Source organism: Taurulus bubalis (genome assembly GCF_910589615.1).
Source record: "Taurulus bubalis genome assembly, chromosome: 19".
Classification (NCBI taxonomy): Eukaryota; Metazoa; Chordata; class Actinopteri; order Perciformes; family Cottidae; genus Taurulus; species Taurulus bubalis.
Window position 1 is genome coordinate 15,259,924 of NC_136607.1, and position 27,566 is coordinate 15,287,489.

Below are 27,566 nucleotides of genomic sequence, written 5' to 3' on the forward strand. Positions count from 1 at the left end.
ACTTCTTTCCAGGTTAGCTATTCCATAATCACTCTGACACTGAAGCTCAAATTCTCCTTTAAAAAAAGTTAAATATGGAAAAAAGAGATTGCTGATTTCTGGTTGCTGGGTTTTGCATAATAAACCTGCGCAATTTGCCAATTTGTAGAATGGAAGACTTCAATAATTAGTATCTATTTTTAAGTTTATGGCTCTTCATTCTCTGTAAACTGCTCATTCAGTAATGGCAATTTAATTGGGCCTCAGGGTATGTTTTCCTACACTAGTGATAAAAAGTTTCAAGAGTTTCAAAGTTGTAAATGAAAGTCATAAATCTAGTTATGGAAGTGATAACATGATGCCGGACTGTAATAGAGAGGTAAAGAAGGTCACACATACGAGCAATACCGTGTTACATAGAACAGTTATATTGTCTAATGAAGCATATTTTGCTCTATATCTAACTGCAGCTCCAATCTTTATTTTGGCGTTACCTGCCTTTTATGTTTCTCCTCAGTTCTATTTCTGGCTTACATACTTCAGAATTTGGTAAAAATCCAGTCCGCTTTTGACCAAATTGCGAGGGCTACTTACTTCCCCCTCTCATGGGAGTGCAATCACTCCAGAAAAGAAAGAGAGCCTGAACATGAACTTCATGTTTTGCTGACATATAATCTGGCATAATTGTACCCCCCCCCCCCCCCCCAACCCAGGTGGTTTAAAAAGCCCTTTGAATCCATATCTCTCCACGCCGATCTATTGTGTCTGTCCTCTAACCTTTTCTGCACAAAGGACAGCGTCCGCACACAGAACAGATGAGAGAACAAGAGGCTGAGCTGATGCTCAGATCCCTCTATGGTTCAACTCATCCACAGGGAGATACAGTGCACTGCCCTCACAGGCTAAAATTAGCCACTAGCTTACAGGACGGCTGTCTCAATGCACCCGGTATCTCTTCTGCTGCCTACATCTTTATTCTTAATATAGCAGAACTCTCTCTCTCTCCCTCTGTTGGGTATGCGAGTGTGTGAGTCTTCACATTCATTATAGTTTGGGGACATAATAGGAAAGAACAGGCACAGGGCAAGACAAAGAGAGCACGGGGGAGAGAAAAACAAAGACAGAAAGGTGACTAATAAAGGTACATGTTCTTGGAGACTGGTAAACAGGATGTAGCTTTGGTCCTTCTTTGAATTGCAAATGATTCACACCAGGCAGAAATAGAAAAGGGCCAACTGATTGTGTGCACTTTCCCCTCGCAACTAATGCATAATCAAAAAACACAACAAAAGAGAGAGGTGGGGGGTGATAAGGTGACGTGTGTGAAGGTTGCAGGAAGGTTTTACAAATTCCCAGGGAGCATTTCACTTTGCTGGGGAGCCTCTGTGACCTCTGGGTCACGCTGAGTCACAGAGGGCAGAGGGGAAACATGTAGAAACTCATTAACGCAATGTGGGATTTGTTTGGGTTTGTATTTCATGGGCACCTGGCTTGAAAAGTCTGCTAGTGGCAGCAGGTAGCCACAAGGTATTAGTCTATTAATAGAGTTCTTAATAATAGAGGTACCCAGTGTAGATCATTGGTCAGGTCACAGGATTATACAGGATAACCTTCTTTGTGATGAAGGGTAGGTACATGGGGATGAATTTGAACTTTTTGGAGCTGTGATGTGCTGTAGTTGTTATCAACCAACACGCAATTAGGACAAAACCTTCTCTCCAACATCTTTCATATGCTAATCAATCGCGCAGTGAGGAAAGAAACAAGAAAGTTAGACAAAAGGCAGTCCTCAGTCTCAACAACTTTCAAACATGCACATATTTGATGAGCAACTTTCTGTGACGCCGTGTTTATTAGTTGCACTGACTGAGTCTTTCTGTGTGGAACACAAGAGAGGATGTTCAATACAAAAGCACCACAGCTCTGACGATATCTGACCCTTTTTGTAAAAAAGTACAAGAAATGCTTGAAAGAGTGACTTAAACTAACTACTTTTAAACTAATAGCTTGAATGAAGTAAACTTGTGAACTCTGGCCCAGGAAATACACTGCAACCTAAACCTATTTTCATTATTAATTCATCTGGTAATTATTTTCTTGATAGATTCATTCCGAGGTGTCATAGTTTTGTATGACCAACTGTCCAAAATTCAAATATATTGAATTTCCAATGATGAAAACAGATTATTTAATATTTTTTCTTCAAAAATGACAAATAATTATTATGTAGTTGCTGATTCCCTTTCTGTTGATCGACTAATCAATGAATCGCCTAATATTTTAAGCTTGTGGCGCAGAATGACAAAGAGAGCTCGCCAACTGACATGTAAATAGTAGAGTGAGTGCTTTTTTAAAGGGTTTCGTGGCTTCTGATTGGATACAGAACCCGCCTGTCATACTCTCTAAGGGTGGCTTTCTCTCTGTGTGTTTTTGAGAAGTTGTGAGCAAAGTATTTTGCAAAGCATTAGTACACATTAGTTTACACTGTGTTCTGTCACACATGACCCTGATTCCCTTCGAAGTTCTGTGGTCCGATGTGTAGTCGGGCTGTTCCTTCATCAATTTATTGATTTGATGTTGTGACTGTCACTCTCTTGTTGTATTGATCCACTTAGTTTCAAAGCCCAGCCTGGCGTGTATGAAACAACATCTCTATTTCCTCGGTGCAGTGTTTGTGAATTTGCATGATGTGCCACAGGTTGAGACGGGTCTTGTGAAATCTTGAACCACCGGCTCACGTTACAATTACACAAAGGAGAGACCAAGCCGTGTGTCTTCACAGCCACGATAAGCTCTCCTTAACCGCATGACAAGAGGAAATAGGTAGCACTGACTAAGAGCCAAAGCATCGTCATTACGCTCGGTTGGCATCGGCAAAATATAGGCTTAGAATTAAGTGCATTAAGCTTAAATTTGACCAGGGGCATAGGTCAGCATAATCCTCTAATACAGAGGAGACGAACTGCCAAGATGTGATGTGATAGCTGCAGAAGGTTACACGCTGGTCAGCCAGCACGGCGCTCATTCACATTTGGCACGTGTCCATCCTTTTCATCGGTACAGCACGGTAGAGTAGTGTGGAGGAGTGTGATGTCAACCTGTGAGGTGTGTTTACATACCCCATACACTTCTATAAACAGACTTTATAATAACGTGGAAACCAAAAACTTAGTCTGTGAATGAAAATCCCAGACGTGATCCGACTTTTACAGGATTTACTCCACGGCAGTCGGTCAGGTTCATGTATGTACTGTAGGCTGAGGCATGTATGTACTTCTGGATCTGATATGCAGTGAAAAGAGCATGCAGGAGAATTACTCGTCATCAAGCTGTGGGCCTTGAACACGCAACTAGAAAGTGTTCTTTATGCATCTTCAAATTGGACATGAGTGACCTCTGTTTGAGGTTAGTGAGGATTAGCGAGGGACTAATTTGAGGGGATTAAAGCCACCACTGGCTATTACATTGAGGGATGACAAAACTGCTTCCAGGCAAATCTGGAATTCTCCTGCTTAACATCGTCTTGTAAATCTCCTTTTGGATCGCTCTTGGTGTTGCTTAATCACAAAATTACAGTGGAACTTGGATTTGAAAAATCATATCGTCATGTAATGGGAATTCAGTGGGATTTAGCAAATCTCACGTTTTCCTCCTTCTTCTTCTATATAACAGAAAAGCTGTTGCCATTAAAAAGTTAACTTCTAAAAAAAACAACAACAAAAAACTAAAGACAAAGTCCTAGCAGATAAAGCTGGATATGGAAAATGTTGTACACACTGGAAAAAATAGACATCCAGTGCCGTTTTCTCCCCTTAAGAAAAGCAGCTTGCTGGAAATAATTACAATTTACATGCCTGTAATGCCCTATGCACAATCATGTTGATATATGTATAGCAATATATAACCATAAATAGAGTTGACATTATTTCATTGCCTCAGGTTGCATGCGGTACACTCCGAGAAGCTAATCAGTCTGTAAATCTGTCTACAATGCAGATTAGAATAGACCAGACTACAGAAGCAGAGCAGAGAAGATGGAAAATATTTCCAGCAACTTTATACATGAAACTCCTCGAGACACGATACTGCTGTGTGAAAACTGTTGTTTCTCTGCAGAAAAAGCTCTGGATCTACAGCAGTAACATTTAGGTAATGAGGCCCAACAGTCATTTGTAGCCAGAGACTTAATTAAAAGGCAGGTGGTGATCAATGGGAGTTTTACAAAGGCAGAAAACAAGTAGTGAGCTACTAATGTAACAAGGGACTGGTCATTATTTCTTTACTGCATTGCACTTCTGCCGGACACGCACAGTGAAGCATGATGTAGTAGTAGTAAGGGAAAGAAGTAATAAGAAGTAAGTAGGCCGCTTTCAGAGTGTACTATTATGATATTATTAATAACTACTTTATATACTGACTAATCTGTGGTAAGGTAGGACAACAAAGTTACAATATTTCCCTCTAAAATGTAGTGGATTAGAGGTATAAAGTAGCATAAATGGACATGCATAAGCAAAGTATAAATACCTAAAAACATACTTAATTTAAATATGAAATAAAAAAACATTGTTCTTTCTTCGTCCTGATATTCATTATATATTAAGTTGACATAAGGACAAAACATTTCTTAAACGGTCCGCTTTTCACGCAGGTCCCTGCCGTCGTCTGTTCCACTTATTAGTCTTGTTTATTTGGATCCATTTAAAGTTGTTGCAACCTGTTTGTTCAACATTTCAGCAGCTTAACAACATTTGACAAGCACTCAAATTTAGAATATTTCTTGCAAAGACCATAAAACATTTGCATCACTGCACTGATGAGCCTTAAAGAACAGCATTGAAGCGATAACCTCACATTACAGCGACATCTAACCGCTAATAGCACATTGAAGTGTCGCCCGCATTTGGCTTTCGTTAAAGTCTGTCATTTAATAACCAGCTCGCAAAAAACAAATGAATCAATACATTTGAATTGTATCTTTTTTGCATGCTTTTATTGAGTTTTATTGAGTTTCACATTTGATCTACACATGTGTGGATGTAGCATTGTGACATCATCCAACACTGCAAACATCAAGGACTAAAAAAATCCCCCCTTAATGAAAACGTGTAGGATAAAAATAGAATGCAGGTGAGGTGTTGAAGAATCGGATATGGTGATATCCGAACACCTCACCTGCATTCTATTTTTGTTATTTACCGGATGGCCCATACCTCCCATCAATCAAATGGTTAATTTAAGTGGGAAAGTCGGCCCGTGGCAATGTGTCGATCACCGGTTCAAATGAAGACTCCTTCCGCCACATAGCTCGTCGTTCTGGGAGATCAGCCGCTCTGTTTTCCACCGTTTTGTGGATCCGTCAGCAGTATTCTCCGGTTCTTCCACTAATCACATCACACTGTACTGCGAGCGTAGCTGCCTTGCCCGCTGTCTCACCCGGTCTGCGTCTATTTTGGTCGTGTGAGCGTGATAACCTCAACAGCACTGTTCTGCCTTAATCTGCGCTCAACCATTCAGAGCTGCATTGGCAGAGGCAGCATGCTCTGGGGCAGAAGCTCACGCAGCTACAGGGGTCACATGTATGTGGTTTTATGCATGGACGTCATTGGTGGATTGTGTGAGGACACCGTGTCTCCTCTTTCAGTATTTATCTGTTGTGACCCACGAAGTGTGCTAACCGAAATGATGTACGTGGTTAATTTCTGCACATTCTTTTAGAAATGTCTTTAAATGCGTATGAAAGTGTGCTCTATGCGGGGGGAAAGCTCAGTGTGCGTCGCAGGGAACTAGCAAATGTATTTATGGATGAGGAGGAGTTTGAATGTTCGATTGATTTGTACCTGTAACCTGAGCAGCGGTAACAAAACAACATCAGCTCAGCTCTAAAAAAAACATGTACACATGGCTAATAACTCAAACAAACACAAGCACCGATGCATTGATAAGCCATCATTCCAACGAGAACATTTCTGAGGAAAACTAGTGAATATGTTGGGACACATTGGGGTAAAAAACTTGCCAGTAGGCTGAACAATAACTGTTTTCAAACATGACCCATTTTCTCCCCAACTGTCTGGTTATGCAAGTCTGTCTCAGCAGGACAGTTTGGACACTGATTTGATTCCTGGAATGATGCTGTCAGATGTCTGTCTATGATGGAGGGAAGAAGGAAAGAGACAAGGAGCTGAGGTAACAGAGAGGCATGCTACATCGATCCAAGACGCTGCTGTCTGCGATCCTCAAACAGAAACTGATTAACTCTGTGAAATATTCAGAAAGATACACGATAACAACGTGGTTGAACTCAGTCAACCTGACCTTCCAGTTTGTTACACAGAATCACCCGAGAAGCCGTCATGAGGGAACACAACACCGACAGATCATCGCCCACTTTGAGTCGATCAAGTAGTAATGGAGAAACTTCATCTTTCCTTTGGAGCTCTGTTTCTGGTCACCTGATGGCTCTTTAGCAGATAAATGCTCCACTTTGTTCACCGGCTAGTCACGCAATGAGCGGTGACACTGAACCAAAATAAGCAGTAGTAGTTAACCAGACGGCTAAACAATAAGCTGAAAACTCACTATAACGCTCTGTTGGCATGAGGGGAGCTCCATATTCAGGGGATAAGTCTCTGTGGGTTCATCACTATGAGTTACCCCTTTTACATTATGCTAAGCTAAGCTAATTGACTCCCGGCTCTTGCTCTATACGTAGCACATACACGTGACGTAAGAGATATATATCAAACTTCTCATCTAACTCTCTGCAAAAGATTTTCAGCCATACATCGTCTGACAAGTCTGAGAACTTAAGTACATTTTGGACTCACAATTATCAGAATTTAAATTTTTTTGTACTGCTTGTGGACAATTAGTCAAATATTTTGAGTTTCAAACTCATGATTTCACAAACACAAAACATTTACTGCAGGAAGGCAAGCAAGAGAGAAAGAAAGAAGGCACGCAAGAGCAGTGAAAGGAGGTAGGGCGAGTGTTGCAGCCGGAGTTGTGGTTGTGGTAAGAAGGCCGTCGGGGAAGATTAGCGCCCATGTGAGAACAGGAGGGATTTGACTGGATTGAACAGGGTGACCTGCTGTGTCCAAGCAAACATCGGCAAGATGGACCTTCCGTCCACATTTCACAGCGAGGGCACACCCGAAAATATGGAGATGGCCTCGTCGTCAGATTTTAGACTTGTGATATATCAAAATGCATATTTATTCATGTAGTAATGCAATTTATCCTTTCTGTTTTATGTGGCCTGTGGAGTGCAAACACAATTTATGATGGCTCCGATAGAAGCTATGTTCCTTCTTCGCATAATGTGGACAATTAGCAAAACATTAAGTGCTATATAACTTACAGCAGTGCAATACTGTAAATACACAGCCATATGGGGCCTGTAGGATATTATAAGCAGTCATGTAACCCAGAGTGGAGATACCACACATTATCTGCTCTCACATACCTCTGACTGTGTTGGCTGTAGCATCATGAGTAGCCACACTTGATATGCTACATCTAATCTGCGCTGTTGTCACAAATGGATATCCATAATAACACTTCATTATGATGTAATAATAGCTCATTGCTATATACGAGACGATACAAATTGTTCATATTAACAGCTAGACTTCCATAGATGAGCACAGCTGCCGTTACGGCAGATGGATGAAGGGTGCTCCGGTAAATCCATCCGCTACAACATTAACTCTTGGGAAGTGAGAGTAGACGACGCCTAAATGCTTCGCTGGTTACAAATTAATTATTTTTGCACAAGACATCATTACAGGAAGCGCCTGCCATGATGCTCCCCTGTAAATAACCAGGGGATCATTATGTGCCTCATGGAGAGTCAGTGGCGTGTGGAGAGTCTGTAGTACAGAGAGCAGAAGAGCTTTTCTCAGTGAACTCCCAGGGACCACCAATGTGTCGCTGTTCTTCAGTGAGAGCCTCCCAGCATACCTCTCACACACACACACACACACACACACACAGCAACCACCACCAACAGCCCAGCGAACAGAAATAACCGGAGATTAGCCTAATCGCCACACTTATCACTTGAGCCCCCTCCCAAGACTATATCTGTCATCTGTCTGCTTACTGTACGGTGCACACCATGCAGAAGGAAACTAGTGTTCACCGGGGGATATCCCGAGTGGGGTGGACCGATCATCAAAGCCGCTTTCTTTCGCTTACTGTTTTAAAAAAAAAAAATTACACAGCACTCTCTGGAGAAGGTTAATACAAATCCTGAATATCAAAATAATAAAATTGAAAAACAAAATCATGTTAAAAAGAAACAGCAGATGTTGATTCCAGCTTGACTGCTGGAACAGTTGCACCTCTGGCTCAATAACGGCAGTGCATCCGTCGCTTACGACTGATTCAGTCATTTTGTGTGGCAGTAGACCTGGTTTCATTGACCTTTTATTTAGACAATAACATTTCAAAAGCTTTCATTTTCGTATTGCATAAGATCTGTCCTCTTGTCTGGACAAACTATTCGTTCTTTCTTCTCAGTCCACCCCTCGGTGTCACTGCCCGTCTGTCTCTCTGTTGTTACTGCGGACATGTTTGTTTATATCTTGTGTCAAATAACGAGCCGCACTGAGAGACAGACTGACAGTGACAGTAAGAGATGAGAGGACAGAGACAGAGATATAAAGAGGTACTCCCAGTGGAGGAGTTTACTACATCTTAAATGTCATGCATCAGCTTGAAGTGAAGTATGATACAAAGTTATCTTTTTTATTTAATTAAATGGATATATTAATTGACTTAACTGCCTCAGCAGATGGGACAGACATAGCACTCGCAGCATGTCTCCTAGGCCTCAGTTTTATAATTGAAGCTACTACAGCAGAGTTTAGCACATAGGCAAAAAAACATATTTTTCATTAACAGCATGCGTCAAGTTGAATCTAGTATATTAGTTTTGTATGTCTCATCAAACATCTAATCAGCAGATTAAAAATATGTTTGGCTGGTAGAGGCGTGTAAACAAAACAAAAAAAGGATTTATATTAAGGGAGACATGATTTGGTTAATCTAAATGTGTTGCTGTCCAAACCATACAACTCCAGAAATGTCAACTTTTTCATTAAGTAATCAGCTTTGGGAAAATGAATATATTTTTTTATCAGTAGTTGTTTTTTTTAAGACCTATGAGAAAAAAAACTGAGTTTTAATGGATCCTTCAACACAATTACCCAACATGGAAACATCAAAGTGATTTATATATTTATTTAAAGCTTGAAACGTATAGGTTCTGACGATCTCACCTATTTTTAACCTATATTTCATTTATATGCTTTCTTGCCTCCCTCTCTCTCATCCTGTTTGATCTCTTCACAAAGGCTTCCACAAGACACACTTTGCTTTTTTGAGTGACTGTGTGGTGCATCCACTACTTTATAGATCAAGAGCAGCGCCTGCATATGTTAACCTATACGTTCTAATGAAATGGTGGACCGGAGCTGCTGTGCAGGCCTGACTGTTGACACCATTGGTTTATAATCACCTTTTATTTTTAGCGTGTGCAAAACGACTTCAGTCTCTGATTCAACAAAAACAGAAATAACGCATAGCTGTGTCAGTACAATCAGAGTATTTAAAGCTACTACTTTTCTCGCTACTTTAACACCATGGATCTTACAATTAACTCTGTAGTGTAAAACATATGGCCAGGCAATTATCACTCTCCACTGCAGTTAACAAGACCATCGAGCAAACAGAAGGAGCACTGAGTGACTTGGCAAGGGAAAATGGGTTAAATCTACAGGGAACGAGGAGGACTCTTTCTTCCAGGCGGTGGAGTCTGGGATTTTCCACCCCGTGGGCCAAGAGCGAGCTTCCCTCAGAGAGCTGAGCAAGAATATGATTCATGGCACATTATGTTCATCGTCAGAGAGCCGTGTCTTAAAACAGAGACGACAACAACGCAGACAGCACGAGAGGGGGAAAAGCATTGTCTCTCATTTTTGTCTGCAAGACAAAATTGGACTGGAGGAGTCCATTAGGCTGATGTGTGTGTCTTGCTTGTTTGTGTCTAGGTGTGTGTTTGTGTGTGTGCGTGCGTGCGTGCGTGTGTGTGTGCGTCAGGGTGAAAAGATAGCAATGGACGGAGGCTATGGGTTTCACTTGTCTTTTCAATGCGACTTTGTGATTAGATGTACCAGATCTGAACTCAGCTGTGTCTGCAAATGTCCACACTTGACACTTCAATGCGTCCTGCCTGACCGGATCGTGATTGGATATATATTTCGTGGTTAAAAAAAGGAGTGGCTGTAAAACGGTGGATAAAGCACATATTTTTGCTGCTTGCTCTTCTTCCTTGCAGTATTTGTAGAGTTGATTTTAGAGAAGAATAGCCACTAACACAGCTCCGCTAAGTCCACACTCAATACGAGCCAGGCCACCGAGGCGTGCGGTTCGGCTGATTGAATCCCAATGCGGACATGATCCCAGCTTGGAGCGTACAGACTTGACAGTTAAGGTGTCCAGTAGCACAAGTTGCGGTGAATATACAAATGCAACCACGGCCAGAGAGGAAGAGAGTTAATGCTCGTCTCTGGAAAAGATGAATCATTAGGCCCAACTGCCGCACTAAAAGAAAGAACTGCACCCTCAACAAATGTGTCTGTTATCTGAAGTTAGTGCTAAATTAATATCTATGGGGGAGAAAGATAACGCACAATCTAGAGCTCAAATAAATCCAATCTACAACTACAGTAAGGTAACAGAAATTATAATATACGGTCAAAAAGCACATTTTCTAAATCTTTAGTATGTTATCTTATACAAATTATCACGTTGACAAAATAACAGACTTTCGTCCAGTGTGTTTACCAGTGACGCTGGTGCTGTGACACTGTGGGGGCCTAATTCACAGCGAAAGGTCCTCACAACATGTCAAATCAGCGACAAGCAGATTGTCACACATAAAGACACGTGACAGAGCTCTTTGGCCCCCCGCCGGCTGTGGCTCCCACACTCGCCTCCAACAGCATGCCCGGTCATGCTCTGCAGTACACACAGGAAGGGGCGGGGGGGAGAGGGGGTCCCAAACCTGTACGCTACAATACCATTTTTACTCAAAACGGCAGAAAACACATCCTATTCAAAGATGAATACAAAATTTTTGTCAGAAAGTCAAACCTGAATAAAATAATGCAAAACAATCTCAATGTTAAAGGGACACTATTTTTTCAACCTGGACCCCATTTCCCCATGTTGGACAACTCTTCACCGTCAATTTATTTGTACTTCAAGAACTAGTTTTCGCCATTGATAGACTTAGATTGTTATTTCAAATGGCTGACATTATGGAAAGCCCCCTTTAGATAATTTAGATGGGTTTTTTTTATATCTAATCTTACACTTTCTGTTTGTTATTGTGTTTTTGTGTTATGTGATTATGTGAAAACATGAATGAGAGTTGCAGCGAGGGATACAGAACGCGTAGATGAGTGTTGTTTAAAAGATTTTCAGTTCCGCGGCTGAATTTTTAACTGATTTCGACAATGTGGATGTGGCGAAAGATTTCAAGACTTTTCTTGCGAGACACACAAGAGCGAGACTCCCAATCTCACTCTTGACACACGAATGTAATAGTCCGGATCGAGCGATAAGAAAAACATTTTATTTCTCTGTGGGGTCCTTTTCCATAATGTTATCAGACACAATCTGAGGCATAAACAAGCACTTATAGTGGACACATATTGACTGTGAGGACTCGTCCTGAGTGAATACATTACAGCCCGTTTTTAGGCCGACGTCTGAAGCATTTTCCCCCCGCTCAATTGTTGTCCCCATTAGTAACTTAGACACAAAAACATGGGGACATTTTCATGTGAAAAACCTTTTAACATGAAAATGCTAATTTGTTAGCTTTTCCCTTTAAAAGGGGGCTGCTGTTTTGAGACTTGCTCATCCAAATTGGATAAAGCATTCACAAACAAAAACACCACTATGGAGCTGGAAGGCTGATGAAAAATTCAAGAGTGAAGAAGAGGAAACAGTGAATTCACTGTTCCGTAGACAATTTCTTAGTGGCACTGGACAGCGAATTTGCTTCTGCTATGTGTTTGTCCAATTATGGATGCTAGTGCAGTTCAACCAACTAAAGCTCAATAATGTTATAGTGTATCTAAATTTCTTTGGATTGTGTTCTTTTTGTCAGGTGTTCCTGGTGATATTAATGTACATATAAGCACAGGACAAATATGCACTGCACCTTTTATTTAATAATAATTTACAAAAGGTCAGCAGACCAGTGGTTGAATTTGTCCATTGATAAATATGTATAGTGTTGAGCCTTAAACAAATCCTCAATTCACATGCAAAAACATATTTGTCATCCATTCCCAATAAAATCAGAATAATCTGTATTTATGAATTGATTTGTAAAATCTATCTTCTTTTACGATGGAGGGACACAATCTGAAATATTGAGCAAAACAACCCGGTAAAAAGCCACTTCAAACGTTGGAGAATCACAAAAGCAGAGGCAGGTGACCCAGACAGCCACTGCAGACACTCAGATCACAGCTGCATGGAGGACGTAGGTGGAGCTGATATGATTGATGTCTCCCTAGACTCCCGCGTAAAGGCATCCTAATGCACCATAGAAATGCCTCATCAAAATATCACGGTGAATTAAATATTACGTTTATAGCAGCACCTTCTCAGTAAAAGCGGAGCAAATCGGCTTAAACCTGCGTATTCATAGAGCTCCTTCCTTCCTTCCTTCCTTCCTTCCATCCTTCCTTCTTTAATGAATATGCACACAAAACAAAATGTAAACTCCACCCATGACGCACAGGCTGCTGCCTGCTGCTTGATAAATGACATGTACGTCTGCAGGCACAGAAAAGTTGTCCTCAACATACCCCCGAGTGAAACCAGACCTTTGTGTGCTTTGCAAAACAATGTTGAATGTCCCAGGTTCGCCCTGTTGAGGACATTAATTATATATCCAACCAGCTGTGCAGCCTTGGTGAGTCTTGTGCAGCAGCAACACAGAATCTGGGCTAACCAACACCTGCTCCGAAGTTGCGACGTGTTCTGGGTTGTTCAACTTTCCCAGCAGAGTTACTGTAAGGCAGTGTGTGGTGTATTTTCTTTCAAGGAGTGTTAAAACTGCACTTAGAAGATAGTCTGATTCATTTGTGCATTAAGTGTAACAGTTGAAATACTCATTTTGGCTCATTATTCTTGTTTTTTTGGTTGTCTTTGCTGCAATGAACCCACCCACATTGTCTTGGATGATTGATATTTTCAGTAATTTCAGGAAGGGGAAAAGATCGGTTTTGCTATCAAGCTGCTATATGTCACCTCTAGGCTAGAGGGTATGAAATATCTAAATGTACACACACACATAGACATATAGACATGATGACACATTCCCACAACAATCCCCAGCCTCGCACATCACATCACACCCGATCAAATCACATTACTTCACATCAAATCACATCACAGGAAACAGTTGTCAGCCAACAGCTCTGCTCCAACACAGAGAAGAGTCCTGCAGCCGGTCTCATCCTCACCACTGTATGTGTCCGACAACTAAATGCCATTTGAGAGAACACCGTAATGAGGCCAGGCTCCTTTTAGTTATCCTCCTATAAATGTCGCCTGTGATGAACGCATCGCAGACTTACAGGTTCACGTTATCTTTGTGTCTTTGTAGCGCTGCAGTCGCTGTGAGGAATCGCCTGCGGGAGCAGCTGAAACAGAACTGAGGCCGACTGCACGCAGACGGACAGAAGAACACTACCGGGTCACATTTTAAAAACCTTTGTCCTCATTTCAATAACAAGAGAAATAGGAGGCTCAACACAGTAGAAAATCAATCAGGGCAACATAGTACAGGAATCGCTGTTGCTGCTGTGTGATACACACAACGATCAGATGTAACACACACTGCCCTCCTCCGTTTGTTTCTTCTCTTTCTGTCTATTTCCATCTGTCTTTCCTGCACTCCCTTTCAACCTGACGCATGACTCTGCACATCAAGATTCCGTGTGTGTGTGTGTGTGTGTGTGTGTGTGTGTCTGTGTGTGTGTGTGTGTGTGTGTGTGTGTGTGTGGGCGTGTGCACCTGCGTCCCTGCATGGGACTAGGGCGGAGGCCTGAAGGCCCCCAGGACTTGGCGTATTCCGTTCAGAGACAGGTGAATCAAATCCACAGGAGTCTATAAACCAAAGCCGCCTGATCTCCTTTTACATCACACTATCGGTTTCTGAGGTGGCAAATTACAGTGCACAGTGGCTTAGTCATGATCTCCTTAGATGCCTGTGCTTTTTTTAGTTTTCTATTTAAAATAACTGCAAACAGGTAAAGAGAAGCTATCTTTATTATTATATAACACTTCTGAAGTTAAGTCTTGGCTCTAATTAACAGCGATTAAGTAACAAAAACGACGCTGTGAAAAGGTGCAGACAAACATTCACACCTCCGCTGTCAGTGTGTTGACATACTGTGTCTGAAGATGGAAGATCTGTCAGACCATCACACAATAGTGTGGGTTATTTCAGTGGGGACCAAATTTAGCCAGCGTAATGCAGTTTAAGTCTCCTCTGCTGCTCCTACACAGTGAACTAGATACCCAGATCATTTGGCTCACATTTTCCCTCAATGTACCACCTGAGCTGAGAATCAACCGTGAGCCTTTGCTTTGGACAACGTATACCTTCATTATCAAACCGCTTAAAAGATATATAATGAACTAGTATCTTTTCCAGGCGTTAGTGTGGCATTAACGGAACAACCGGATCTTGAGCAGTGATTCAGTCTCTGCTTTTGCATGACAGCCCCTTTGGTTATTATGATGTTGACAAAGTGGAGCTGCACATAGGGGGCTAGCACTTGCTACAGGCAGTTGCAATGTGCCTCACGCACAATCAGTTCATTTTCTCATTAAAAAAAAAGAAATGCATGGCAGAGATTATGAAATAAACAAACAACATTGATGCCTCACTGAAATGATGCTTCGGGGGCATATTTAAGTCACAAACCTTCCTAGTCTCTGGTGATGACATGATGGCATGAGATCATGACACAGTTTCATCACCACGAACATGCTCTCAGAAGCAGAATAGAAGACGTGCACCACTCAGGAACTACACTGTACATTTTATCAATAGTGGCTCAGCACTTTTGGGTAGGAATAATCGTAAATACAGCGGCAGCTGAACCTGGTGACGTTGTCTTACTTCCTGCTACTCTAGTATGTTTATGCTGACTGACTACAGGAGGTGGCGATCATTGTGTAACTCACCATGTGTGACAGTGTGCTACAACAGTATCAAACTACAGTTGACTCTGCAACCTGACCAGACAACATGTGTTGTGATACACCACGATATCTGTTTAAATAAAGAAGAAAGCAACGTGTTAACATGCATCTACCGTATGCTATTCACTGTATTATGAGTCGGCATTTCATAGTTATGGTAAGTAAGGTTACAGTGTGTAATACAGTGGGGTTGGTATAACACAGACATACACACACACACAAATAAACACACAAAAACACACATCATTCAAATGCAACACCACAGCAGCCACAAAGCAGAACAGGTCCACCGTTAAATACCAATTGCCCAAATATCCCTCATAAGAAAATACATCATGATTGAACAGGTATTATAATTGATAAAATAATATATTGTAGTATATTACAAAATATCAATTGTGTATCCAAACAGACTAGTAGGGATTATACAAGCTTAGACTAATGTTCACTGTTCAGTTTGCTAAATTAGCTTGTAAAATGTTATACCGGATTGAGAATCATTGGCATCACTCCAATGCAGCATCACAGAGAGAGAGACAATAATTAGGTCCCAACAGAAGTCTTGTAAAGCAATTAGTGATGAGGCATCTGCGGACGAAGACTTGATCTAACACAACAAATGGTAAAGTAGAATTCAAATCGATGTATTTTTGTCAGTTTGAAATAGCTAAACTGAGAATGTTTAGACTTAATTGGAATATATAGCACCTTAAATAGACCATAGCACAGTAACAGAAATAGTGGCAGTTTTCTTTGTCTAAAGTATTACAACAAACATCTCAAAAGCTTTATCCTGGACACGAGATGTTCCTCTTTTTTAGTACGTACAGGTTTGTTGATGATGCTTAATTCTCAGTTATAGTCAATATACTTTTCACTAAGCATTGTACTACATTATCAAATGTGCTAATATTTACTATGAGACGTAACAAAAGTCAAGTGATACAATTACTGTTAAGTGTTAAACCATCGTAGAGTAAACAGACATATTCTGCCTGGGGCCTCAGAAAAGGGTACAATCCTCCCTGGGGGACTGGTATGCTGCCACAAGCCCAACCTGAGCCCTGTTGCTGGAGCTGGGGTCTGGCGGGAGGCCTGGTGGCTGTGATGAGCCAGATGTGGCAGTGGGAGCTGTGGGGATTCGCTATTCCCATAGTCTGCTTTTGCACGTTTGTATTAAACACAATGAAAGTAAATCAGCACTGGACGAGGTGGTTGTTAAATCTCTCCAGCAGTAGCACATATCCAAACGTAACAGCAGAGGTTGGAGGAAAAAAAAAACTGTGAGGCCATTGGGATAATTACCTCTGTATCTGAGAGGACATGAAAGAATAAGAAAAACATAAGGGAAGCAGGGTTAAGGATGAACAGGAGCAGGGGCAAAAATGCCATTGAAAGATCTAAAATTCCTGTGAAACTACAGATGAAAGGGCAAAAAATGCCACGGATAACTGGTCCCATTATCTCATTGAATTATTAAATAGGCAGCAATTAAACATAATTATCCTATCTGCCATTATAGGTGATTTGCAGGAACCAAAAACGAGGGGGTTAACGTACAGTAAGAGTATGCATTTGAAGTTGTGTTGAGTCCAGTCATCACACTTCTTTTAGCTCAGTTTTGAGCTCCTGAGGGCAATATCTGTATATCTTTAGCTGTTAAATGCTGCGCTATGTTCACCTGTTAGTTGCTAACTTTGGCGCTAGGTGGGTAGTGGACAGTCAGAATATCTGATTATATGTACTGATCCCAAAGAATCAAAACGGTAAAGTTGTGGCTGTAAAAACAAAAGGATGAAAGATGCTAAAACGTTGAGTGAAGGTAAGGGAGTCTACATTTCGTATTTTTTTTTGTCGCGCATATAAAAAGTGCCTAAAACACTTTCTGTGTAGCGTGAAGGTCTTGCATGTCTGAGTCAAGCTACACACATTATACAGTGAAAACATGCACTCAGAATCACTTAACATGTTTAGTTCAAGTGATTACATGTTCACAAGGAGGAAAGAAATACACAGAGTTACTTCCAGATGTGTCGACACAGTGCACCAGCCTCCGCTTGGTGGTTGCTCGTTGAAACTGTGGTGTTTGAGTACGAGGCATATTTACTGCTCTGCGTGACCTTCCCACTGTACACTGCAATTTCCCAAAAGCATCGTGCATTGCAATAATTATGTGTGAGCAAACAAATGAATAAAAAAGACTGTGCTATTTATATTTGTATGCATGTTTCTCTGCGTGTTTGTTCAATCTAAAAGCAACAAGTAGGCTGAGGTCAGAGCTTGTAAAACAAAAGAATATCAAATTCCATCTGAGATACTACTAACGATTATTCAAACTACTGAGTCTAATATAGGCTTTTTTTTTTACACCATTATTTCTCTGACTAATTGGCGCGGCCAGATGGAGTCATCCACTACTCCTCTCTAATGAGTGACAATCGGAGTGAGTTGCTTAAATAAGATGCCTCAGTTCCTTTGTGGGTACTAATACTGTTAACACTTGGACCATAATACCCAGCAGCCCCTTCCCAGCACTGCTGTCTGTAAGAGGTTGCTGATTTGACACGAGCACTTTTAACAAGGGAAAGTATTTACAGAGTAAAGTGAGACATTTAACAGCACATTAAGATAACTCTTTGTAATATTTTTACAACAAGTACATCTCTGCTATCTATCGCACCAAGCAGGAATATTCTGCTCCTGTGAGGAAGAAAAGAAGCTAAAAGGAGCATGAGGAATGAAGAAGCCACCACAGGATGCGACCGAGAGATAGTGTTGGCGAAACAACAAATCTGACTTAGCCTAGTTCTGACGGGCCAGCCTGCACTGATGAAATAACGGCCCTCTTTACTTCGCAGATGGAGGGAAGAGATGGTGACAAAGTGAAAAGAGGGGGGCAGGGAGCACACGACAGATGAAGGAATGACGGACATACAGGCTGGAAGATGATTTATTGTTGAAACTCACTGTCTGAATAACTAACTGAGTCTATCTCAAGACTGATATAATGATGGTTCACTGCTTGAAACCCATTAAGAAGGAAGGAGACTGCATTTGTCCCTCCATTAAAGCGCTAATCCTGCATCCTAAACATAACATGTTACGACAGCTTGGAATATTTCCAGAGTGCCTTTTCTCTCCTCCCAAGTCTGTTGTGGATGTGTCTGATTCACTGTTGTATTATTAATCAGTGTGTCTTTTTACTGTGGTTACACCAAAATAACTGTATTTCATTTATATACTGTATTTTTAGGCATACAATACATAACCAAAGGTTTGGACACGGGTTGCTAAAGGAAGAGTGAGGAAAGGCGTGCGAGGGGAGAACCAGAGAGGGAGAAACAGGCAGGCAGAGTTTGATAAGCAGAACGACGATTTGAGACAAAAGAGGACTGACTGAGTGAGCGTGAGAGACACCAAGTGAGCTCTCTGAGGCTGTGAGCTCTGCTGTTGTATCCAGGCATTATGACACATCCTTATATACTGCACTGCCTGCCTCCCTGCTTGCTCACTGCAGATTTTCATTAACCTTGCGGCACCGTCTATATGCGCTTCTAACTTGGTCCGTACCATCTCATCCTCCCACTGCATACAGCTCTGCAATCTACACGGCGGTATCATATCGGAAAAGTTCATAATCGACTTCCCACATAGTGTGCATGCCAAGATAACTCCATCCATATGGTGCTCACTTTCAGAATATGGTTTGTGATTGTGAGTGTATTTTAGATTAAATCCACATTTGTTGCTAGAATAATACTTTGCTGAAGCATGAATAATGTATAATGTTTTTTTTCAAGTGCCACATTATCCAGTGAGGGTAAAATGACAGAGTTGAAAACATACACCGATAGAAAAATATAAGCTCCCATAAACACTGTAAAAGTCTCCTCCCTCATTGGTACACAACCACAAGGATGATCTTTCCCTGCTCCATAAATGTTCACTGATCCATAGCATGGGGGCTGGGAATCGGCTGTACTATTTACGCTAAGGTCTGGCCAGATACTGTTCATGGATATAGCCGATAGTATGCTTGTGAAAGCCTATGTTTGCCAAATGCATCGAGTAAATAACAGATTTCCTTACTGCCATTGTTACTGATATGTCATTGAACTATACAGTGTGTGTGGGCGCTAGTGTGTGTGTGTGTGTGTGTGTGTGCGAGCTAGTGTGTCTGTGTGTGTGTGTGTGTGTGTGTTTGTGCAAGCTCAGGTTAAGCCCTGACAACAACGCAATTTGTTTGAACCAGTGTAACAAACAGTATGGAAAACGGCAGCGACAACAACAGGGGAGTCAGACAATAAGGGAGGGGCGGGGCGCTGTGGGGCAAGGACGTTGAGGACGAGGTGAGACAGAAGCGGCTGGCTCATTATAAAAATGAAGGTGTTATGGTCAGTGCCTTACTTCATATCTAAACTACGTTTCAAATCAAACGTAATGTCGGTGCTTTTGGTCCTGATGTCTGAAATGTATCCATCTGCTGGACTGGCTCAGTCATGATATGGAGCAGCACAATCTTCCAGTGTGTAATGGAATGATTACCAGAGGAAGGAGAGGAGGAGAGCTCGTTTAAACAGTGTGAGTCAGGGAGTGCAATGACTGGATGGAGGGTAATAATGTGTCACTCTCTGTTATGTCCTGTGGGGTCTGACCTTGTGATTGTTCACACAAAATCCACCTGAGTCACCTAGTAAACCTACACCAACCAAACATGAAGAGAGAAGTTAATTGAGCCTCTAATATACTTCACCTTTAGATTGTTATACTCTAAAACAGTTGCATATGTTATATTCTTCCTTGAGTCATATTTTTTTTTCAAGAATGGAGGCAATTACTTTTGATTTCTGATTTTAAATTAATTAATCCTATTAATAAGGTGAAACTGACACTTGTTTCCCACGGAGGAGCCTTCTGACCCGTGGTGATTGACAGCACCTATTAGTGTTGAACGTGCACAATTAAATCTGTGCGTTAACCTTTCAAGGTTGTTGCCGTGCTGCTGGGTAAAGAACCCTGCTAGAGAATCACCATGCAGCACAGAAATACAAACAGCCACAATGACTGATGTGCACAGACAAACATCCAGATACGCACCTCCTCCCACTGATGTATGTATCTGATGAGTCGGGACAGTCTCAACAGACGCAGAAGACTGAGGATCTTGGTGAAACGGACGATTCGCAGGGCACGAGCTGTTTTATATACCTCCGAGTCAAAGCCTTTCTCCACTATTAAAAAGATATAATCCACTGGAATGGATGAGAGGAAGTCCACTACGAACCAGCTCTTCAGGTAATTCATCTTGATGACCTTGGGGTCGAGGATGATTTCTGAGCTTTCCTCGTTCACGATCCCCGTTCTGAAGTTCATGACCAGGTCCACCAGGAAGATGGTGTCCGAGGCCACATTGAAGACCAGCCAGGTGGTGGTAGTCTGCTCTGAGAAGAAGGTTATTCCCACAGGAATGATGATTAGATTCCCCATCATCATGATGAGCATTATCAAGTCCCAGTAGAACCTGCAAAGCGACACACGTGAATCAGTAATGCATGGTAGACAACATGTTACAGACAGTTAATGCAGACAGTGTATTCACATATATGTTGTGTTGGTATTTTCACTCTGTCCAATTTGTCCATTAAATCCTCCATTAACTTTAAGAATAACAGCGATTATTACCATCTAAGTGTGGTGTGTTAGCCTGCTCAATTTCTCATAGATTTCTTTACAAATTGACTTATTTTTACAACCAGAGGAGTCGCCCCCTGATGGCTATTAGAAAGACTGGCTTCACTTTTCATAACCAGAGGTTGGCGCCTGGTCTGGACCAAAGCGGTGGACCAACCGACCAACCAGCAGTCCCAGAGCAATGCAGCTAATGTGGCGAAACAACAATGTTATGGAGATTACTATACTCTGACTTATCACCTGCTATATAAGTTCCACATTCAGCATTCATCATGCAACATGTTGCTAATATGTGTAAACAACTAACAGTAGGAAATACTCCTCACTGAAAAGACTGAGATCTGTAGATGAGCAGATGGTCTCACATGCTTCATCCGCAACATGTGCTTGTGTTGTCACCCAAATCTTTCATGTAATATTTCTTCTAATATTTTGTCAGGGCAAAGATTTAACGATGATTCAAGGACATCAAGACATGTGCTGCTGACACTTGCTATATGTATTCAGGGCCCTGTTAGAAGGAGACCCTCTCATCCTCCCTGCCTGTGTTAATGTCCCTGCCCTCTGTCTTGTGACGAACAGAGCCAGAAGTGATTCATCAGCACCCTGCTCTTTTCACGAAGTGTCCTGGGCCTCGATAAAGGCTGAGCAACCGTGAATGAAAATAGATGCTTTCAGGAATCCTATCTCTCGTGCTAAAAACTCTCCACTGACGCCATCCCTGCCTGCCTCTGCTCTGCCTGGCTGCCTATCCATTGCTGCTGTTGAAGATGGAAATGGACTGGCTGGCTGGTTGGCAGGCTGCCCGTCTGGCTGGCTGGGAACCCAGTAATGGATCTGTTTGAATGAATTAAGACTGGGCCTTGGCCTTAAAATATCTAAAGATCATGTGCCTGATAATAGTCTTTACTTCAACTAAACAGCGGTCATCTAGGTGTTCACCAGAGCTATTTTTAAACTAGCAGGCGTTAAACTGCCTATGGAGTGGACTCTTCATATTTGGAGAGCCTTGACTTAACACCTCGAGTGGGACATCAAAGCACAGATGCACTTTGGATTAATTGATGCTATTCATTTCTTTTCTTTTTTATTGGTAGACACATGCTTATGCAACAATGACAATGGGCATGAGATTTGTGTTCACCTTAGCTTATACCAAACACACAGATTCATACCATTTAAAACACACACACACACCCCCAGACACCCACACACACACACACACACACACACACACACACACACACACACGCACACACTTACACACGCTATTGTCAACCTTTCAGTCTATTGCTCCTTCAGCAGTTTGTGCCAGGATCATGTGCATACAGTACAGTATATGACTTTGTATTTATATTAAACATAATAAGAGGCTGCAGTGACAACATCCGTTATGATGTAACTTCTCAAAGGCTTCATAATAAATAATAAACACTGACAAAAATCATATCTGAGGGGAACAATAATTAAAATCAAAGATGGAACTGTGATTCTAAAGATATTTTAGGGGTCATTGTAGAAAACATAAATTACTTTAGATATCTTAATTAGTCTGTGGTTACAAAATGGACTACTTTGATTTAAACAATTTTTTTATTTTAATATTAAAAAAAGGTTTTAACAAAACAGCATCAAATTAATTGTTAAAAGGAAAAGGAAACATCTGAAATATCCCGATAGCACTCAATAATTCAATATTAGCATCTGTTAAATTGCTATTTTTCAAATAATGGAAATGTGTGATTTCTTTCCACTCATAATATAATCAAAAACCCACTGAGTGCCCACATCTTCCTGTTTCTCTCGGAACTTGTGTAGGTGGCATTTATACTGTGCTTGACCTCCAAGACACCCACTTATCTAATGAATAAAACATTGTGTTTCAATTCTTGAAATAGAAACTATAAAACAGGAAACAGCAAGATAGAAATAAGTTGTTCACAAAGTTAAAGAATGACTGAAAAACAGAACATTTCAGACGTTTTAAGTGAGTTGCCCCCACATTCATTTTAAAGAGCCAGTTGCAAAGTGTGCCGAGGCAGTCGGCTCCAACGGCAGCTCGAAGACTGCACCCAGCTCCTGCTACATCATTGTATTAAGCTCTTGCTTCAATGCTCCAACTCTGAATGCACGCAGGCCCTGTTAAACCAGTAGCTGAGAGCATGTGCATCCAGCTGTAAATGAAACTCCTACTTCAGAAGTGCACTAGAGTCACTAGTCAAATTCCTGCTTCAGGTTTGGTAGCTCCTCTGGTACGCCTCCATTGCATCCACATTCACCCGGAGCTCTCGCTTTCTCACAGCCATAATGCATTAACGTCCAGAGGAACCCTGCACCGCTGCTAGTCATTTCCTGTGCCGAATTCTTCTTTGATTTTTCAAGCCACTCTTGAACACACCAACAAACTGCTGTTCTGATTGATTAAAGTGGCACTGCAAACACAGTATTGGTCCATTAAGCCAGATGAATAACCAATAAAAAAGTGTTCCCTGATAGTTATTGGCCAAATATTTAAAGGTTGATACTCAGCTATTATAGCCTAGTGGACCTCCCTAAAACAAGAGCTTGGAGCTGTAGAAAAAAATTATACAACAGGGATTTGGAGGTCAGATGAAATATATGGAGGTCAAAGTCATATATGACTGACAATGAGGTTATAAAAACATAGCATATGAGTACAGATCGTCGACCAAACATAATTCTCTATAGATCCGTCTTTTGGAGGCCAATATGTTTGTTTGAATCGGCTACACTGGATGCTCAAATTGAGGAAAAACATGTCATTTTAAATGACCTGGAAAGGCTGCCAAAAAAAATCTCTGCATGATACATTCTAGGTAGCATAACTATTTTAACAATGATCATCAGATACTTTGGCTAAAACACTCATCTGCCTGGGCCAATCAGACACCCTCTTTAGAACAGACTCTGACAGAAAACATCACTAGCATAACCTGAGTTGTATGAGGCCATGCATGAGGCCTCTCTGAAAATCTATAAATAATGAATATTACTAACCTGACATTAATCTTTAAGCAGCCACTGTGTACAAAGAATATCTTGGATATTGAGTTTCAAACACTCCCACAAAGAAGCGATGTACAGCCTGCGTGCATGATGGTGCCATTCATGGGCTCTACTTACGTAAGAGTTTCATTAAAAGACCATGCAGGGTTTGCTTTTTGGTCGTACAAAGTTACGCCCCAGTGTAGAAATATAATATAATTATAAATAAAACTACTTTGAACAAACTTAAACTAGAGATCATCTCCAGATGCTCAGACTACACCCATGAAGCTATTAATGTGACATAATCCGACAAATAAACACATGGCAAAGTACTGTAAACATCTGTGGTAGTCCTGCTACAGGAACAGCCTTTTTCCATGATGACACACACACACACACACACACACACACACACACACACACACACACACACACACACACACAAACTCTCAAGGTGAAAACAAAATCAGCTGCACGCTGTCGCAGCTTGTCATAATTAAGAGGTTAAGTTGAGCCCCACAGTGGAGAACTAGATTACCATTTAAGCTACAGTACAAGGGGGACCTGCCAAACAAAGTGTACCCTTGCACTTCCATCATTTATGCACCAGCATGATAGGTAGCTTGAAGCGCTGGGATATATAACTTCACAGAACAAGCCACAAGGCAATCTCACTGGCATAAAGGGATCGTGTCGTTAAACTGGCTAGAGGACGAGCACTTCCAATGAAAAGACGCCCTTTGGAAAATGTCATGAGGACGGGAACCTTAGGGAACCTTCAGCAGCCTGAGTTAGATAAATAGAAGGGCCAATCTCCTTGAGCAGAGGTTAAATAGCAAACATCCCCATTGATGGCTGAATATGTCTCGTATTAGAAACATGCTCTCTGGCATACATAATGTATGCCTTCTACAGTGACAAAATCAATTATTTCCCATTATGGAGCTTTGTCCCTACATTTTCCATCTCTTTCAAAAAGGTTTAGCATAAAGTAGATCACAAATACAGGCCATGGCAACTAAGAAATTGCCAACTGTGAAAAGGTGGGTATGCACATCACTGTGTTGTTCAAGTCTCACCCTTTGTCCATCTTGAGGCGGGGGGTCGATCTCTTTACATAATTGGTTTCAGAGATTGCTAAACTCATTGACTGTTGTGTTGTGCTACTAAGCCTCGCCCACCATCATTGTACATCTGTGTGAGCACATGGGCATGTGCATATCCTGTCTTTGTGTGGGTGAGGGCAGGCAAGTTAGCGTTATTCTGTATGTGCAATTTTATGGCCGGTGCAGTTTATAGCTATCATCATGTATTTCAATCTCATTGTAATGTATACCAATAGAATAAAAGGAAAAGCTGCACAGTTATAATAAGTGCAATTGCAGCTTTCAGTTTTCTTTGGGTTAGAATTCAGCTTGCAGACTCTGAATGAGCAGCAGCATAAAAGCTGCAGAGCGGAGCACAGTGCTGCATACTCAGGCCTGCTCCGAGTTCAGGACCACGGACAGCTCCGTGTTAAAGTGGAGCGACCAACGTGTCCTGGCACGTCACATACAGCTTCAGTGGAAAACGGGGGATGATTGTCACCACAAAGCTGTGCTAAGGGACACCGGTGCAGAGACATGGGCCAGATCATGACATGCTTAATTGGTTGAGTAGTGAACTGTAAACATGCAGCTTGTTGAGAACCGGTCCTAAATGTACCTGATCTCATTTGTTTACCATCTGCACGCACCGTGTCACAGAAACGTCACACAAATGAAAGCAAATTGGAAGCAGTGTGTGTCTCAACTAATTTGCACTCTACTTGTCACAAACGTGTGATCATGTGGGGATGCATCTATCACCGGGCAGTTTTTTTAATGGAGTTTTCACTCGCAGCCTCACTCTTTCGGACAATATGACATCTGCTTCTTCAGGTGACACAAGACATTATAACAACCATTGTCACTGTGATATTTAGGGAATAATGAGGAAGAAAGTGTGGTGTGATCATGCTCCTTCGAAACAAACACATTCCATCACATTCGCTCCCTCCCGGACACGCCACTCATTCATCAGTGCTGTCAAAAGGTTTGCAAGACTGATTGATTCAAAACACGGCCATTTTCTCCTAAATCGTTTCGCTGCACGATTTTACCGCATTCTGTACATTTTGTGTGTGTGTGTGTGTGTGTGTGTGTGTGTGTGTGTGTGTGTGTGTGTGTGTGTGTGTGTGCACAGGCCCCCGCCGTCTTGTAACCGCCGCCTACAATGTTTACAACCGTGATGGTGCAATGGCATTGTCACGTTGTGTCCAGGTACCGTCGCCCCTTACAGCACACGGGAACATGTCGCAATGATGAAGGGACCCGCTACTGTGCAGTTATTGCGAAACAAGCAGAAAAAGGGCTGTGTGTCTGTGTTTTGAAATTGACATTCAGCGTCCTTTTTCCAAGGACATCTCACTGATACACCTTTGTAGCCGAAACGCGTCCCTCTGTATTATAATACAAAAAAATGCCGCAATGAAACACACACACACACACACTCACATGGGCACATTTAGCCAGAGAAGCCGGCGGAAGCTGCCTAAATGCAGAGGTAGATTAACGTAAATGCGCTGCGGGGCAGGCTGTGTGCGCGTGCCGATGACAGAGCGTTATGTGTGAAAGTGTATAGCTTGCAGACCCCTCGGGTGACGGGAGGGGTGGATAAAAAAGAGAGAGAGAGAGGGGTGGGGTGAGCAGGTGTCTTTTCCAGCCCTTACCTAAAATCGCTATATGGATGAATGATCCAGTATCCGGCCGTTTGAACCCTCTCTTGCTCTTTCTCCACGGCTTTCTGACTGCCGAACATACGCAAGGAGAACTTATTGACTCCGGGCTGCATCATGGCCCCAAATTGTCTCTGCATAAAACCATGACTCCTGTCCTCCGCGTCCAGATCGTCAAAACCAACCATGGCCTCTTCCCGCTCCCCCTTGAAGCCCACTGAGTTGCCGTGCTCCTTCTGGCTGCCCGTGTTGTTTTTCTGTATCGAGTCTTGCCTCTGAAAAACATTATTCCCATCTGCCTTTTCCTCCTTGTTGCTGGAGAAGGAATTCGATTTGTCTTCCATGGTGATTTTTTTTTTTTTTGTAGTTGTCCCCTTTGTGGCAAAGCGTTCCGTCTCCGGCTCTCGGGAGGGATGCGCGCAGAACTCGAGACGACCCGCTGTGAGCTCTCCTTGGTTTTTTTTCCGGTTGTTTCTCTTAATTATGTCCTACAAACTGTTCAGCTCCTCTGCCTTCGATGGGAGTGCTGCAAACTGAGACAGAGTCCCCGACAACCCTGTGGATCAGGTTTCTTGGGTTACCGCCATCTACCGACGGCCCCGGCTTCTACCGTCCAAAGCCTCTCTCTGCTTCTGTCTCACTTCGCACGGCACTGCGGTTTAACTGGCACATGCCCCTGCACCTTATTTACATAATGTGGCTCATGATACCTCGTCCCTCCCCTGTCACCAGGATCAGGCATGGCGGGAGGAAGCCGGTATCATAGGAGCAGAGCGTATATATGAAGTTATTAATAAAGACGTTGTATATATATATATATATATAT

The 27,566-nt window shown here is 42.0% G+C and overlaps 1 protein-coding gene across 1 annotated transcript in view; it reads right to left on the reverse strand.

The window, feature by feature from the left end:
• The window catches only part of hcn1 (hyperpolarization activated cyclic nucleotide-gated potassium channel 1), a gene marked incomplete at both ends in the record, with an annotated part of 60,883 nt that extends 33,799 nt beyond the window's left edge, over nucleotides 1-27,084 (reverse strand). Inside the window, 2 exons of the mRNA XM_079235423.1 lie at nucleotides 20,383-20,806; nucleotides 26,735-27,084. Coding sequence (XP_079091549.1) covers nucleotides 20,383-20,806; nucleotides 26,735-27,084 — 774 coding nt within the window. The remainder of the gene's footprint in view (nucleotides 1-20,382; nucleotides 20,807-26,734) is intronic.
• Nucleotides 27,085-27,566: the final 482 nt, after the last annotated feature.